The sequence below is a fragment of the Sceloporus occidentalis genome, unplaced genomic scaffold (assembly GCF_023333645.1).
Source record: "Sceloporus occidentalis isolate IW3139 unplaced genomic scaffold, rSceOcc1.0.p SCAF_19, whole genome shotgun sequence".
Taxonomy (NCBI): Eukaryota; Metazoa; Chordata; class Lepidosauria; order Squamata; family Phrynosomatidae; genus Sceloporus; species Sceloporus occidentalis.
The window spans coordinates 7,522,310-7,537,980 of NW_028316999.1; the positions used below are offsets into that span (position 1 = coordinate 7,522,310).

The 15,671-nt window shown below is 39.7% G+C and overlaps 1 protein-coding gene across 1 annotated transcript in view; it reads left to right on the plus strand.

Annotated features, from left to right (window-relative positions):
• Positions 1–15,191, plus strand: part of LOC149302368 (isoaspartyl peptidase/L-asparaginase-like) — a 32,634-nt gene extending 17,443 nt beyond the window's left edge. The window contains exons 5-7 of the mRNA XM_089482443.1: positions 4,132–4,250; positions 12,975–13,085; positions 14,977–15,191. Coding sequence (XP_089338569.1) covers positions 4,132–4,250; positions 12,975–13,085; positions 14,977–15,191 — 445 coding nt within the window. The remainder of the gene's footprint in view (positions 1–4,131; positions 4,251–12,974; positions 13,086–14,976) is intronic.
• The last annotated feature ends 480 nt before the right edge of the window (positions 15,192–15,671 follow it).

The window sequence follows — 15,671 nt, forward strand, 5'->3', positions numbered from 1 at the left end:
ACCACTACTATATATAATATCTATGGAGCCCTTAGCGATTAATATTAGAAACAATGATAAGATCAAAGGTTCTTCTATCTGTTGGAGATGCAATAAGGAGGAGGGAACATATCTTCATATTTGGTGGAGATGCGAGGAGATTAGTTGCCACCCTAGGCAAAACATAATTTTGACGCCCCCTTGCTCCACTTAAATTGGCAGAAGCTAAGTCAAGAGACAACTTATTAATAACCCACTGCCTAGTAGCAACTAAGATTACAATCCCCCGAAATTGGAAACTCTCTTCTCCACCTATGTGGAAACATTTCATCAACCAATTAATCTTCCAAATCAGCATGGAAAAAGCAATAAGTTGGCCTTTCTTAAACTCCTTTAAATCTTTCCAAGTGTGGGACTATTGGCTCAAAAAAATGAGGGATTGTTTTGACCTAGAAAGTGCATTTACCGATCCATATTTAGTTAGTACGCTTTAAGCTATATCGATCCGTCCCAACCGCGCCATGACAGTTCTATATTTGTTATAGGGGGGTTCTTAGAGTAGTCAAACAAACACAGAAGAGAAGACAGATCCAAACGAGATCTCCCTAATGAGAGAATATGACAGGCTATGTAATCAACAAGAGTTGGAAAGAGATTATACCTGAGAAAGTCAAACTATCATATCTGTATTTATTTGACTGAACATATGTAACTCTTCTATATGTATGTATGTATGTTTTAAATTTTTTTTGAGTATGTATGTTTTTATTTTTGTATTTTTGTACTTTGCAAAATAAATAAAAAAGAAACATAATCCCCTAGGCACTATCTTCTCTCTTAGATAGTGTTCTAGGGTGAGGACTTACCAATTCTATTTCAATTCTTTTTTGAGATTCTTTTCCATAGTTGAAATGTATTTATGGTTATCATTACTGTCCTCTTATCTTTAAAAAAATATACAAAATAAAAACTTTGTCTCTGTTAAGACCAAATTTTTTTCTAAAATCCATTATAAATGAACTTTAAAAAAAATACTTGTAGAAAGTTATAAAAAGCAGCTGCCTCTAGGGGATTTTTTTGTAAAAGTAGTAGGCAAATCAAAAGAAGTTAAAAAAGGCTGCGCTAAAAATAACTAAAATATGATAACCAATAATTTTAAGGAAGCTGCTATAGTGAGAAACTCTTCAAAAGTGCATATAAAAACTCCCCACAAATAAATATGCAATAGTGTAAATGTCAAGCAATAGAAAAGACAGAGTTCCTCTAACTCAAAATATATACTTTTGTTTAGCAGTTTTTCTTTTTCTGGCCGCTATTGGGGGCAAGTCCCAGCATAGCACATTTAAAAAAATCTTGTTTAGAAACAGTGATGCGCGTCATTCATATTTAACCCTGTAAGTGCCCAGATAAATGAAAATACCAGGCATATGTAGTGTTTACAAAACAAAAAATGAGATAGCAAAAGCACAAACACTGCTCTGGCCATTTAGTGCAAACATGGTAAAAAAAAATTAATTCACTCTGTGAATGTGTGTAAACAGCTTGTCAGTTCCATCTTTGTCCCCAACCAGTTTGTCTGCGCCATATTTGCCCCTAAATAGCTTGCCTGTTCCTTCTGTGGCCCCAAACATTACTTGTTACAAAACAATGGAAGGTTTAACCCTTTCAAAAAAGAATTTGTGTTCTTTACAGTTCTTCAATCATTTTGATTGCATTTTTAACTCCTTGATATTAATAGTCAAACATGAACACTTTCACAGACTTTGCTACAACTTGACACATTTATATTTAATTATTATTAACTATTACATAGCCTGTGCCACTACAATCTAGTATGTGAGGAACATTTTATACTGAAATGTTAGGCTTTTCTCTGCCATTTTTGCCCCACAAACATCTCACCTGTAGGATATTTGCCCCAAACAGCTTGCACATGCCATCTTTGTCCCTAAACAGTTTTTCAGTGCCCACAAACAGCTGGTCTGTGCCATCTTGTCTCCAAACAGCCTTTCAGTGTCATCTGTGCCCCTAAACAGCTTGCCTGTACTATCTTTGCCCCCTAACAGCCTGCAAGAAGAAGAGAAAATCCTGGGGGTGTGGAGGGAGGTCATTTGGGGATGAGGGACCAGACCATTTGTTCTGTAAGGGGGCTCAAAACTTCTGATGGTTGCCTGGACCCTGGTTGTTTAAGCCACGCTGACCTTCTCAAGGAATGTCCAAGATCAGATGGCAGATAGAGGAAACTTTAGGGATCAATTCCCTGCCAGAAATATTCAGAAGTCAAGCTGTTTGCATAGTGACCTTAAGAAGTCATGGTGTAAATTGAAAATAACTAAATTCTTAAACCTCAAGCACATACACTGAGTTCTCTTTAATAAAAAAATCAATTTTGTGCTTATTGCAGTCGCGCTTATATCCAATTGAATTACTTGTCTGAGAAATAAATCGTTTAGACACTGCATGTGATTTGTAAAGTGGAGTAATTTTCACTAGGCACCAGTTTTCAATACTGGCATTCATTTGGTAAATAAAGGAAAATACAATTATTTGGTTTAATTAAAACAGCACATTCTTGCAATGAAGGCATAGAAACATCTAGAATAATGTGCTGTAATCTGTGTAACAACAGCATTTTATTACATTCTGGCACCTCTTCAAGTTGATATGCTTTGAGATTTTATTTTAACTTTAGGTTTATAGCTTAGATGCTTAGTCTTCAAGTTTTCAAGTTAAAGTTGCACTGACTAGTCTTTCAACATCAGAGCCTACATCGTGAAGAAATATGCTCTGTGTCTTATTTATTCCATGGCAAGAGGGCATAACTAGACACAATGCAACAACATGCAATGTAACACAGATGCCTACAGATGAAAAAACTAGACATAGAGACACATGTACCATGGGATTGATTCAAAACGTTAACACAAAGGCCAGTCCTACGCAATAACCTTTACATAGTTTGGTATATTTGTATATATATATATATATATATATATATATATATAGTATATCTCTATTTTGAGTAAGCGTATTTGCTGGCTTTGCTCACAAGCTCCGTCTTGACTTTTGTGATTTTGGACAGCCTTCTGACACTATTGCCTGCAGTGTACTGACTGTCTGACTTCCTTTTGGTTCATCGGCTCTGGGAAGATAAGAACCCATGTAGCTCTTCATTGGATAGCAGCAGTTGATACTGTTTGGTTCAGCCTTCTACCTGCTATTGGTATCCTCTGCCTCATACTCTGGCATTTTCTACTAAATGGCCTTTAAGTACCCAACATACCTTTTTTTTCTCAGGAATTGCACTAGGTTGCATATAAGGACCCACTGAGTGTAACTTAGGCAGGGCCTACTTGGTGAGGGTGCTGGCAGCCACGCAGCCTGCAGCCGCGAACCGCCGGCCACGGTCATTTAGTAAGTGCGGCTCGGAGTCACTATTGGGAGGAGTGGGTAAAAGGGGAGGGGCTTGTGGGGGTGGAGCAAGGGGGCTGCAAAATTATGTTTTGCCTAGGGTGGCAAAAATCCTTGCACCAGCCCTGAACCTAGGGGAACTATGGATTTGATACCCATAGTATGTATGTGTATGTAAGACATACAGTAAAATCTGTCAGACACATTTTACAGACTTTTCTTGGTCACCTTGAATTCAAACACCAATAGTAATAATTTTAGAAAACAAAGTGTCTTCCTAGGGCGTGGCAATACAAATTGGGATTCTTCCTTAGTGGCACAGTGCTAGTTTAGTACTATTTATCTTTTGTCTAAATTTCATTATTAGTGGCATAGAGCTGAATAATGTCCTGGCAAAATAAAATTGCCTTCCTCAGTGATAACTTAGTAGCTACGAAAATTAATAGTACTGAAGCTGTATATCGTCAGCCAAAGGTTTCCATTTAATTTTACTTATTTGGAATGTATTGTGTGTATACAAAGAATCTATATTCTAAATATACACATTTTCTGTTAATGTGATTTAGTAGACCCGCATGAGTGTGTATCATTTTAGAATGGCAAAATATTAATAACTGCACACAGGAGAACAAACATTTTTGCAAGAAATGACCAAAGGGTAGTATATGTGAAATATATCACATACCAAAGATTTATGTGTTGATCCAGTTATCTGCTTTATGAAAGTATTATTTTTCCTAGGGCACATGATACCGTTGGAGCAGTAGCAATGGATTCTGAAGGCAATGTAGCTTGTGCCACATCTACCGGAGGGATAACCAATAAAATGGTTGGCCGCACTGGAGATAGCCCAATTATAGGTATGATAATAAAATTAACTTCAGTACATGATTTATTACATGTCACATACAAAAAAAAAAAATAATATATATATATATATATATATATATATTGTAGGGGACAGCTCACACATGGGGCGGCAATGACAGTATTCACACAGGTTTCAAAAGTCAAGCGTGTTTATTTAGATGATGTAGGCACAGAGCCCCTTGCAAATAAAACAAACTCTAAGCCTGTCCGGCTCTAACTAAACATCCGGAAACCTCTCTACAAGCCTACGGTCTGGCACAAAGCAAAGTAACAGGTTGTCCATGGGTAAAGCCTCATACCTGGTGGGCTGCAGCACTGGCTGTAGCTGCTCCCTGCCTCAGTCCCTCCTCCACACTGCAAACCCAACAGCCCTCTCTTTTAAGGCTTCCTCCCCAGTAATGAGCATAGGAAGCCTCACCTGAGGGCTCCTGGGTTTGCTACCGTGCCTGGCTGAGGAAACCAGGTGAGATATATATCCCATCCACCACTTTCCCATACACTTTACCACAATATATATACATAAATTTAGCAGTATTAGTCCAGTTGACACATTGTCAAAAAGTATGAAGTGTATGAATATTGCGGTATGAAGTGATACCTTTTTTATTGGACTAACATAATATTTAAAAGACAAGCTTTTGAGAGTTATCTTCTTTTCATCAGGTCTGAAGCAATACTAATCAAAATGGCAGAGGTTACCACTTAAAACAAGTGATGGTGTTAGAGAAGGGGATTGGGTTTGAGTGGGGTGTCATAAATGATGGGACTAGAGATGAAAAATGCAGAGTGGTTGAGAGATAACTAAATGACAGAACAAATAAACAAAGGAAAACCAATAAACACATTAACACATCAGAGACAATTATAACAATTATAAGTTCTGGTAGTGTGTCAGGGACCAGAATCCACATTAAGTCCCTCCTTCATGGTGTTGAAATGTGTTATCATTTTCATCTCAAATGTTTTCCTTTCCTGGGAGTCTTTAAAATTCCCTTTGAGTACTTTAATTTTCAGGTTTTGGATGGAGTGATTATTCTGGGTGAAGTGATGTCCTACCGGGATGCAATATTTGTCTTCCTCGTGGGTTTTGATAGAGCTTCTGTGTTGGTTCATTCGGAGATGCAGCTTAAGGCCCGTTTCCCCAATGTAGCACCCTTTGTTACATGCCAAACACTGTATCATGTACACCACGGTTGAAAATGTACATGAGTATGAATCCTTAATGATGTGTGTTTTGCCTTTTGTGGCTGGCTGTGTTACTGTCACATATATGTTGGCAAAGTTTGCAGTGGGATTTGTTGCATCATACAGTGCCATCATACAAGTTTCATCTGTAAATATATGTATTTGAAATAGTATACGGTAGATATATAATATATATATATATATATATATATATATATATATATATATATAACTTTCGGGTCCACCTCGCCCCTGTCCTTTCAGCACTATGGGTCTGTGTTACCCAGACAGGTTTTTCTTTGCTGGCCATTGGCTATTTTTATATAGCCTTTCACAAAGGAGTTCAGGCTGTCTCCTTGTTAGGGTCCAGTATGTACTGTATGTAGTCCCTAGAATATCCAGAGTACTCTCTGAGCCACCTCCACTTCCATCAATATCACTGTGTTGAACACCAGGTGCAATTACCTTTAAATTCCAAATGGTAACTATGGGTGATTCCGATTTGTATTTTTCTTCCTGCTGCTGTTGCAGCTATTTTTTCTCCAACTCTATGCTTTCTCTGTAGGATGGTGAAGGATGCCCAGTAGCTATTATTGCTGCCCATGGCTGTCACTTAAGAATCCTGAAGTGGAGCCTGGATGCTTTATTTTTTTCCTCTGCACCAGAGTATGTAATCCTCTCTCTTGTTTGTAATCTCTGTTTGCCACCCAGTCTATGTGCCTCTACATTTTCACCTAACATTATACAATGGATTCAGCAAGCAGGTTCCCAGGTCCTGTAGGAGGTGTATCATGGGCCAGGCATGCAAAAAGCTTTGAGCCTCTTCTGCTGTTTCAGACTTCTTCGACCCAGAGGATATATTGGCTATATCTAACAATAATGAGAATGGCAAAGCCCTGGACTTTTCTAATGTAAAGATTATCTCAGTGAGAGCTTTCTTGGAATTACAGGATTACAGGCACATACATCAACTTTGTCTGATTTAGCTCAGAGAAAGTATACTTACATCCTGCCATTAAGGACTTAATTTCACTAGAATGGAAAAAGCCAGACAAAACCGGAATCTCTCTTCAAAGTAAGTTCTCCTGCTTTTACCCTATTCCAGATTTTACTTCTTTCATGCTTGCTGCCCCTCCTAAAGCTGGTGCTGCTATTATTAAGTTGTTGAGAACAAAATCTCTTGCTCTGGATGGTGTGATATCCTTGAGAGATAGTATGGAAAATATAGTTAATGTTCATTTTGCCAAAACCTTTGTGACTGCTGGCATGACATTTGCCCTTTCAGCCCTTTTGAGAGCCATGAAAGTATGGATCACCCTTATGGTAGACTATTTGAAAAAAGGAATAAGAAGGACTCATATTTTTGACTCTCTTCAGGACTTTAAAGTGGCCACAGAGTTTATTGCAGATTCTGGCTATTAATGGCAGCGGTCCCCAAGGTGTTCATACACAGAAACCAGAAACCACACGGACACAGATTGCCACAATTCTCCTTTAAGACTGCTCTTCCATTACTGACACTGTGCACCAGGAAATTATGTCACATACAGGCTCCAAGGAGTATGTAAGAGATTAGTAGTGGCTGGTGCTTTTGGGGGAGCAGGGAGTTAAGGGTAACTATTGGATCGACTATCTTGGGGCCAAGTACTAAGTGCAAGCATAAAAAAGCTTTGCGACAAATAAGGAGCAAGCTCAGTGTAGGTTATGAAGCAATTATCTTTTTAGTCAATATGTATAATTTTTGTGTATAATTATGGACTAAAGGTTGTAATTAGAATTTAGTGAATTCATGATTTGTTTATGAACAAGTGAAAATGATAAGCAGTGCTCTAATTTATTCCAAAAAACTTGATCAAAAAATGAATTAAAGTAATCAAAAACCAAAGCTTATGGGTACCCTTGTCTATCCCTAACCTAGAAATAAATTAATATAAATGCACAGTTGGTCATCAGATCATAATGTGTATCAGGACACAACAGAGGAGAGCTCAAAGTGATTTGCAAGAGAGCTAGTAGTACAATCCAAATTATATGTGAAATTAAAAAAACACAAAAAAGTTCCAGCATGTAACCCATGTTGTCTTAAAGGGGTTGGCTCTCAAAAAGTCAGATGCGCAGATAACTCTGCGGGAATATATTTGATGACTGTATTAGAAAAAACTACTTTTGTATGCACACATTTTGATATGTGCCTAGATGTATATATTACACATGCATGTGTGTGAGGACTTGTGTTGATCTGAATGTATTGCTGCACAGTTATTGAGTACCTAACTTTTTGAGAGCCATCCCTTTAAGAAAACATTCATTTCTGGGTTGTGCTACTTGCTCTTTCGCAAATCAATCTTCTGTCCTACTTTCTACTTTCCCTCTCCTTCTCTCTCAGGCTTTCACAATGGACTACCTCACCCACACATCATGACAGTCCTCAAATCAACCTAGTGTTCTCCCACCTTTGTTAAATATCCCCATTCTCTAACTTTCCCTTTTGTCTGTCTGACCACAGTCTGTTAACATTTAACCTTGAAATGCATCCCACACCTCCTCTACCTAAAAAAAAATAAAAAAAAAATAAAATAAAAAAACTACAAACCTACTAAAACTCCATGACCTCAACAATCTACAGCTTACACACACCCCGGCCACCCCTTTCAAGCAGGCCCGGACTGGCCATCGGGCACACCGGGCATTTGCCCGGTGGGCCGGGCCGGAGCAGAGCCGCGGCCGGGCCAGCCAGGGCCGAATTGACTTAGGGGCTAATGGAGCTGCAGCTCCAGGCCCCTACCTTAAAATAGGCCCAGTCAGGACCGGACTGACTGGGCCTATGCGGTCGTCCTTAACGCAGGGCAAAAGGGGCACCTGCCCCTTAAGCCTGCAGCAACTACGACCGGGCCCGCTACTTACCGGCAGACGCGCGCGAGCAGCATCCCTTCCACGGCCAGGGGGACGCAGGAATCCAACAGAGCCATGTGACGTACGTGACGTATGTCACATGACCCTGCTGTGCATCTGCTTCCCCTGTGCAGATCCGCGGAAGTCTGCGAGCGGCGCGTGCATCATCGGTTCAGGTAAGGGGGTGAGGGAGGCTGTATGGTGTATGTGAGATTGAATGAAAGAGTGAATTAATGAGTATCTGTGAAGGAGTGAGTGAATGAATGTTTGTGAATGAGTATGTGTAAATCAGTATCTGAATGAGGGAATTAATGAGTATCAATGTATGAATGAATATCTGAATGAGTGAATGATTATCTGTGAATTAGTGAATAAATATTTGTGAACAAGTGAATGAATATGTGTGTGTGATAGCATGGATGTGTAAGGGGGGGCAAAGATGCCACAGGCAGGCTGTTTGTTTTGGTGGCAAAGTTGCCACAGGCAGGCTGTTTTGGTGACAAAGTTTCCACAGGCAGGCTGTTCTGGTGGCAAAGTTGCCACAGGCAGGCTGTTATGGTGGCAAAGTTGCCACAGGCAGGCTGTTTTGGTGGCAAAGTTGCCACAGGCAGGCTGTTTTGGTGGCAAAGTTGCCACAGGCAGGCTGTTTTGGTGGCAAAGTTGCCACAGGCAGGCTGTTTTGGTGGCAAAGTTGCCACAGACAGGCTGTTATGGGGGCAAAGATGCCACAGACAGGCTGAGTGAAAATCGTCTGTGGAAACCCTCCGGATGCGGGTGTCAGTGTGGCAAAGCCTGTCCTGGTGTTTGTGATTGGGTGTCAGTGTGGCAGAGCCTGTCATGTTGTGTGTGTGTGTTTGGGTGTCGGTGTGGCAGAGCCTGTCCTGGTGTGTGTGTGTTTGGGTGTCGGTGTGCCTGTCCAGAGCCTGTCCTGGTGTGTGTGTCTGGGTGTCAGTGTGGCAGAGCCTTTCCTGATGTGTGTGTCTGGGTGTCAGTGTGGCAGAGCCTGTCCTGATGTGTGTGTCGGTGTGGCAGAGCTTGTCCTGGTGTGTGTGGGTGTCGGTGTGGCAGAGCCTGTCCTGGTGTGTGTTTGTGTATGGGTGTTGGTGTGACAGAGCCTGTCCTGTTGTGTGTGTGTGTTTGGGTGTCGGTGTGACAGAGCCTGTCCTGGTGTGTGTGTGTTTGGGTGTCGGTGTGCCTGTCCAGAGCCTGTCCTGGTGTGTGTGTCTGGGTGTCAGTGTGGCAGAGCCTTTCCTGATGTATGTGTCTGGGTGTCAGTGTGGCAGAGCCTGTCCTGATGTGTGTGTTCGGGTGTCAGTGTGGCAGAGCCTGTCCTAGTGTGTGTGCGTGTGTTTGGGTGTTGGTGTGGCAGAGCCTGTCCTGGTGTGTGTACGAACACAGAAAAGAACCCCAGCACTCCAATCAGCTTCCAATCCTTAGCTTACTTTACTCAAAGAAAGCAAAACAAAAAAGCAACATTCCGGCCAAACAGGGCCTTTGTCAAGCTCAAATGGCCCTGTTTGGCCGAAACATTGCTATTTTGTTATGCTTTCTGTTTTTGTTTTGCCCTTTTTCCTGCTAGCTCCCAGCTTCCTGGGAGTTGAGTGCTGAAACATTTCTTCTTTCTTTAACTGTCCTGGTGTGTGTGTGTGTTTGGATGTCGGTGTGGCAGAGCCTGTCCTGGTGTGTGTGTTTGGATGTCGGTGGGGAAGAGCCTGTTCTGGTGTGTTTGGGTGTCGGTGTGGCAGAGCCTGTCCTGGTGTGTGTGTCTGGGCGTCGGTGTGGGAAAAGCCTGTCCTGGTGTGTGTGTTTGGTTATCTGTTTCCTTCATTTACAGTGGGAACTATTTCATTTTAACTTATCCAGAGATAAAATGCCCTCCTGAATTTGTAGTGACTTCAGGGGACAAAACATTCAAGGCCCTGAAATTACCCTGAAATAGTGGAAAAGATAAGGTATTGTGTTATTTACTCTATAATATTTATTTCAAGGATTAGTCGCACTAAATTGTGGCTTCAGGCTTCTCATGTTGAATGACCAAGTATTATGTATATGTATGTACATATATGTTTTTTCATAAAAATGGGCTGCTCAGTCTGAAATGCCCGGACCTATTTTTTGTCCCAGTCCGGGCCTGCTTTCAAGTATCTCCATCTCCTCTTGTCCTGATGCTGCTACAGCTCAGTATAACTATACACTAGTCTCAGTCCTAAATATGGTTGCTCCTGTACCACCCCCATGTCGTCCACCTTAGCCATGGCATTTCACACAGGCCCATCTCCTCAAAAAGGTGTTCACATACTGCTAAGCCCCTTTGAAGGAAGTCTTGTTCACCTATAGCGTTCATTCATTAAAAAAACTCAATCTCTGTTCCTATACATGGGTCCTACATCTCTCCAAACAAACCTATTTAGTTTCATTACTCTTCTCTCTTTCCCACACTCCTAGAGGTCCCTTGCCCTCCAACTTCTCCACCCAAGAGCTTGCCACCTACTTTAAAAACAAAATTGACACCATCGGGGATAAAATCCTCCCCCATGGTGTTAATAATTTGGTACCTTGTCCTCTCTTTTTGCCATAAACTATAAAGCTAAACTTTTCTAAAATGAGCATATGTGTAAAGGAGTCACTATCAGACTGGGGCCATTTAAATGGAGTCCATGAGAAATGGGATTATTTAAAAGTTGTGTTATTGAAAATAACAGAAAATTGTATTAGGCTGGTCAGTAAGAGTAAACAAATTAAAGAAACCGATGTGGTACTCTGCAGAAGTGGCCAAAACCATAAAAGACAAGAAGTTAACATTTAGTACATACAAAAATACCCAAAGTGAGGAAGATAGACAGATCTATAAGGTTAGGCAGAAATAAGCAAAACAGTTTATAAGAGCTGCCAAATCACACACTGAAGGGAGAATTGCCCTGTCAGTAAAAAGGGAGATAAAGCATTTTGTAGATATATACATTAGAAAAGGAAAGTAAAACAATGATTAGTTAGATTAAAAACAAAAGAAGGAAGGTTTGTAGAAGAGGATAAAGATCTAGCTGACTGCCTCAATTAATATTTCGGTTCAGTTTTTACAAATGAAAATGAGGGAGTGGGACCTCATTTAGGAAAAAAGTCAAAGAGTCATTTCATACATGTGAGTTTATCGAGGCGGAGGTTCTACTTCAGTTTTCTAAGGTAAAGAGAAATAAGTCGACGAGGCCTGATGAAATACACCCCAAGATACTAAAAGAGCTTTGTAGTTTACTAGCAAAACCGTTAACTGATTTATTTAATGAATCATTGGTAACGGGAGTTGCCCCAAGGGAATGGAAATTAGCGAATGTTGTGCCCATTCACAAAACATTACATCAACAGGGACTTTTATGATATTGCATTCTAAATACATAGACATTAATATGTAGTTGAGTCCTCCTTTGCAGCTTTAACACCGTCCACACCTGTGGCAAAGCTTTCCAAAAGATCTTGCAGTGTTTCTGTAGGAATTGTTGCCAATTCATCCAATAGAGCATTTGTGAGGTCAGGCACTGATCTTAAGCAAGAAGGCCTGGCTCAACACTGTTGCATTTCATCCCAAAGGTGTTCAATGGGGTGGAGGTCAGAGCTCTGTGCGGGCATTAAGTGACATCAAACTTATCCAATCATGTCTTTATGGACCTTGCTTTGTGCACTGGGGCGTAGTCATGCTGGAATAGAAAAGGGCCTTCCTCAAACTTTTCCCTTAAAGTTGGAAGCATAGCATTGTCCAAAATGTCTTGTTTTGCTGAAGCTTTAAGCTTTTATCCCCATTACTGGAAGTAAGGGGCCTAGCTCAACTCCTGAAACCCTATACCATTATCCCTCCTTCACCAAAAGTTACAGTTGGCGCAATGCAGTCAGACAGATAACCATCAGACTGCAAAACAGAGTGATTTGCGACTCCACAGAACACGGTCCCACTGCTCCAGAGTCCAATTGGGATTGTAGTTGGTGCTGTGAGGCTTGCATGCAATTGCTGGGCCATGGAAACCCGTTTCAAGAAGCTCCTGCCGCACAGTGTTTATACTGATATTAATGCCAGTGGAAATTTAGAACTCAGCTATGGAATGAGCAGAATGTTGGCGACTTTTACGCACCATGCACCTGAGCATTCGGGGACCCCGCTCTGTGACTTTACGTCGGATTCGGTTTCGTGGCTCAGTTTCCACTGATCCTACACATTTCTACGTTCCAATAATACCACTTACAGTTGACTGCGGAATACCTAGCAGAAATGTCATGAACATACTTATTGCAAAGGGGGAATCCTATCACAGTACCATGCTTGAATTCACTGAGCTCTTCAGAATGACCATTTTTTTCACAAATGTTTGTTAATGTAGACTGCATGGCTAGGTACTTGATTTTATACACCTGTGGCAATGGGTCTGATTAAAATACCTGAATTATATAATTAAGAGGTGTGTCCCAATACTTTTGTCTATATAGTGCATTTGCGTATTATACCTGAGATTTTACAATATGTTTTTTCTACCACTGGTTATTGTATAGTTCTGCTTTTCCATTGTGGTGCAGCAATACTAATTTTGTACACATTACATCTTAATATAAAAAGTTAAGTTTTATATATTTATATATAATATGTGTATTTTAAGGATCTGGGGGCTATGCTGATAACTTTGTTGGAGCTGTATCCACAACTGGGCATGGAGAGTCCATTATGAAAGTCACTCTTGCAAGACATGTGCTCTTTAACATAGAACAAGGTAAGATTGTTGTGTACCTAAAAAAGGTATTTAGTACTTCTTTAAATTTGGAATCAGTGAAGTGTTATGTAAAATATATTTTCTAGAATTATAATTGACAGATTTGCTGTTTGTTTTTTAAATAATTTTGGAATAAGTTAATATGGATACCTATATTGTCTCTGTAAGAGCTTTTCCTTTTCTCTTCCTCGTTAAGGTACTTTACTCACAATATACCCTCTGATAACATCCCTTTGAATCTGCTTATTCTATTGTAGTGCAGCAAAGTAAGTTGAAATGTTTAAAAGCAAGCGTGCAGTGAATTAAATAATTGCTTACCCAGTGTACAATACAATAGTAATAGTAAGCATGGACTTGTGCAAATATTTTTCTCAATAACGTTAACTCCATGAGACACGTGGAGCCCGCTGAACAACTAGTGCATATTTTGTAAGTATTTTCATAAACATTTTTTAAATCTACAAAAAAGCAAAATCTACTTAAGTAGCGGAAGTCTTTGTGTCCGAATGAATAAGCAAAAGTTATTATTTACGACTGTTTGTAGTAGCAAACTCACATAAGTTGGACTAAAATTCAACCGACAAATTCACTAATGCCTATTTTGCATACTCATCTTACATTTACTCAGCTGCATTAGAGTCGTGTTGCAAGTAAAAAAAAAGAAGCCACCAACTCATGGCTTCATTAACCAATACGTTACCTGTCAGTTGCAAATTCAAGTCACCAGCCCTTGTCTCAAAATGTAAAGGTGCATTTAAATTGCTTTGCAAATATTATCATGCAATAGCAACAGACCCCCCAAAAATGACATGCTTTACGAATTGCTTCTTTGAAGGGTGTGGGTATTCAGTTTTACCAGAGATTATGTTTCTGGTGCATTTAGTTACAAAAGTGTTAAATTCAGCACAACAGGTAAAAGAGCACCATAAACTATACATAATGCACATTCACCTTGGCCTTTTTTGCAGGAAAACTTGGTTTGCACTGCATAATGCAGAGTAGACTTGTTTATTTAGATTCATGTGAATTGTAAATCCCCAAAATGAGGATAGAAGCCCTACGAAACAAATTAAAATGAGCTGCAAATCTTCATCTGAATCATGTTGGTGATTTCACACACTCATCCACTCTCTCATTCACACTCTTTTACATTGTCATTCACTCTCTCACGCTCTCAGAATGACTGCTTCCATGTCTCTGACTCTGTGCCGCGCAGCTCTGCGTCTTATCTTGCATCTTCTTGTTCTGTCTTTTTTTTTCTCTGTGTACAACTGGACATGACCTCTCGGTGAAGTTGCGCAAAATGGCAGAACATTTGGGCACACTCTCACCCCCAATAAGAGGAATGGGAAATAGGGTTCACCCTTTTGTGGAAATTCACTGCAAGGTTACTTGGAGCTTTTGAGCACACCTTTTCCCCATTCCTCCAATTGAGGTAGAGAATGTGCCTGGAAGCTCCGCCATTGTGCAAGAGTTGACTGGTTATTCTCTCCCTGGTCCCTCCAGAAACAGAATTCATTGTTCGAAAATGAATGGAACAAAAATGAAATGGTAAGTTTGCACAATGAATAAACACAAATAAATGAATGAATGAATGAATTAATTAATGAAAACAAAGGGTATTGGTGTAAAAGGTAAATCAAACGTACAGTGGATAAAAGAAGCATGTGCATCTTTGCAAAAATTCTAATAATTTAGTTTCAGATGGCATGTGATTCATGGTAAAATGTTTCCTATGAAATATAATGTTTCCCATATATTTTTTTATATCTTGCTGCCAGCCTCACTGTCTATCTATGTATATTCTACTAATACCGGTATATTGATTGACATAGTATGAAAAATACATTTGTTTTAAATAATCCATAATTATTTGTTTTTTGTTATTTAGGCAAAAGTCCAAAGGATGCTGCAGATCAAGCTCTTGACTACATGTACAACAGAGTACATGGGAGAGGTGGACTAATAGTTATCAGTAAAACAGGTGAATGGTCTGCAAGCTTTACCACAAAACGTATGGCCTGGGCTGGGATTGATGGAGGAGTTTTATCGTATGGACTGAATCCTGGAGAACATTTTCAAGTGTCTTTAGATAACATTAGATGAGAAAAACATAAAATACATATTTTTTGTTTTAAGTATAACTCAACTAATATCTTAAGTATTCAGGAATAGGGTAAACTGAATAAAGTGAATAAATAAAATTCTGATACATATTCTAATTATGCATGTGCAATATTGTTTAAATATGTGTTCATATAATTTATTTAAAACAATGTCTATAAAGATTGCTGAACACTTATACTCCTAAAACAGTTGGTATGCAGTAATTGCTGAATAAAAATGACACATTACTCGCTCCTATGTAATATTATTACTAGAGTTGTGCATTCAGATTCTCAAACTTTTTTATTGAAATTTGACAATTTCGTATGTTTGTACAACTCTCCAATAACGAGGAGGGTTCCCAACAAAACCAGAACAAACGGCAAAACCTCTAAAACTTTGTAAAAATTCATTCATTAGCCTTGTTGGCGCCATTACAACCAGTTTTTACACTTTTTCAGGAGGAGAAGTCAGAAGAGT